The sequence below is a fragment of the Bison bison genome, unplaced genomic scaffold (assembly GCF_000754665.1).
Source record: "Bison bison bison isolate TAMUID 2011002044 unplaced genomic scaffold, Bison_UMD1.0 scf7180017864486, whole genome shotgun sequence".
NCBI classification, from domain to species: domain Eukaryota; kingdom Metazoa; phylum Chordata; class Mammalia; order Artiodactyla; family Bovidae; genus Bison; species Bison bison.
The window spans coordinates 5,476,476-5,477,936 of record NW_011495046.1 but is presented as its reverse complement, the minus strand read 5'-3'; the positions used below and the strand labels follow the sequence as shown (position 1 = coordinate 5,477,936).

The window sequence follows — 1,461 nt, the reverse complement described above, 5'->3', positions numbered from 1 at the left end:
ACACCTTCTGCCGCCGTTGTCTGGAGAGCATCGTGAGCTCGCGTCGCGAGCTGCGCTGCCCCGAGTGCCGCATCCTGGTGGGCTGCGGCGTGGACGAGCTGCCGGCCAACATCCTGCTGGTGCGCCTGCTGGACGGCATCCGCCAGCGGCCCCGCGCCGGCGCCAGCCCCGGCAGCAGTCCGCCCGCGCGTCCTGGCCCGGGCCCCAGCCCCGCTTCGGGGGGCGCCTCGGCGCTCGCGGGTGGCGGGGGCAGCTCCCCTGGCTCCCCAGTCCTCCTCCCCGCGGCGACCGGCGCCACCTCCAGCCTGCGCGAGCTGGCGACCAGCAGGAGCGCGCCCCCGGCAAAGGTGGGTGTGCGCTTCTCCGAGTTGTGAGTGTGTTGTGGGCAGGGGGAAGTGCGGAGGGGCAGGGGACCAGAGGTGTTCTGCGATGGCCTTCACCTTGTGCTTCTTTCTCGACTGGCTTCCCTCCATCGGCTCCGTAGGTGTAACCCTCCGAGTCCCACTTGCCGACTCTGGGGCATCACTGTGCTCCCATCCCGCCCCCTTCCAACTTCTCCTTGTGACTTGACGTCCATCCTCTCCCTCTGGAATCCCTGTGCCCACCTGCACTTGTTATGTGGCCTGTGCGTTTGTGTCAGTGCCCCTCACCACCACCACCACTTGGTGTGGCCAGGACTCCCTGCCCCTGTCCCCATCCAGTCCCTTGCTGCACTGGACCTGTTTCTCCACCTGCTTTGCTGGGCCTTTGGTCTCTCTGAACATAGTCTTCTCCTCCTGGACCCCAGACTAACCCTCTGTATACCCTTGCCCACCTGGACTGAAGTTAGTGCCTGCTGATTTCCCGGGTCCTGGCTGCTGGGAGGTGGGGGTGGGGGGGCGCTCCTGTCTGGTGTCTGGCAAGAGGGAGTCTGGCAGAGGCCAGTGCACACCTGGGTTACGAGAACACACACTGTAAACCCGTTTAGCAGGAGGGAAGAAGTCAACCTGGAGCCCAGGAATGTCTGCTTCAGCCCTAGGTGGACCGGGCCTGTCTGGCAGCCCTGGTCCTGTCCTGGGATCTCAGGCCTGCCCTGTCCCCACTGGGTTGTTATTTGAGGGTTTTTCTCCTTTTGCCTTTGGTGCAGCTCTGTTGTATAGCGTGGACTGCTTCTGTTTCAAAGACCGTATCTGGAGGGTTCCGGCGGTTTTGTTTCAAGAGCTACTCAGAGTATGTCATTTCACACCTCGGCCACCTTGGGCTCTGTGGCTGGGGGAAGCCAGCCCGTGGGATGCTGGTTTAAGTGAGAGATGAGAAAGTACTTGTGTTTCATGTTTTGTTTAAATGTGGAAAAGCTTAAAAGGATTGTTGATCTGTTGCAAATATTCACTTTAGAAAGCACAGCCATACCCCTCTGCTTTTGACCTTTTAAAGGTCTGGTGGTGCAGAAGCCATTTAATGAATCCTTCTTATATCTGAAGT

General features: G+C 60.3%; 1 protein-coding gene across 1 annotated transcript in view; it reads left to right on the top strand.

The window, feature by feature from the left end:
• The window catches only part of SH3RF3 (SH3 domain containing ring finger 3), a 161,949-nt gene that overhangs the window by 1,339 nt on the left and 159,149 nt on the right, over nucleotides 1-1,461 (top strand). The window contains exon 2 of the mRNA XM_010863008.1: nucleotides 2-347. Coding sequence (XP_010861310.1) covers nucleotides 2-347 — 346 coding nt within the window. The remainder of the gene's footprint in view (nucleotide 1; nucleotides 348-1,461) is intronic.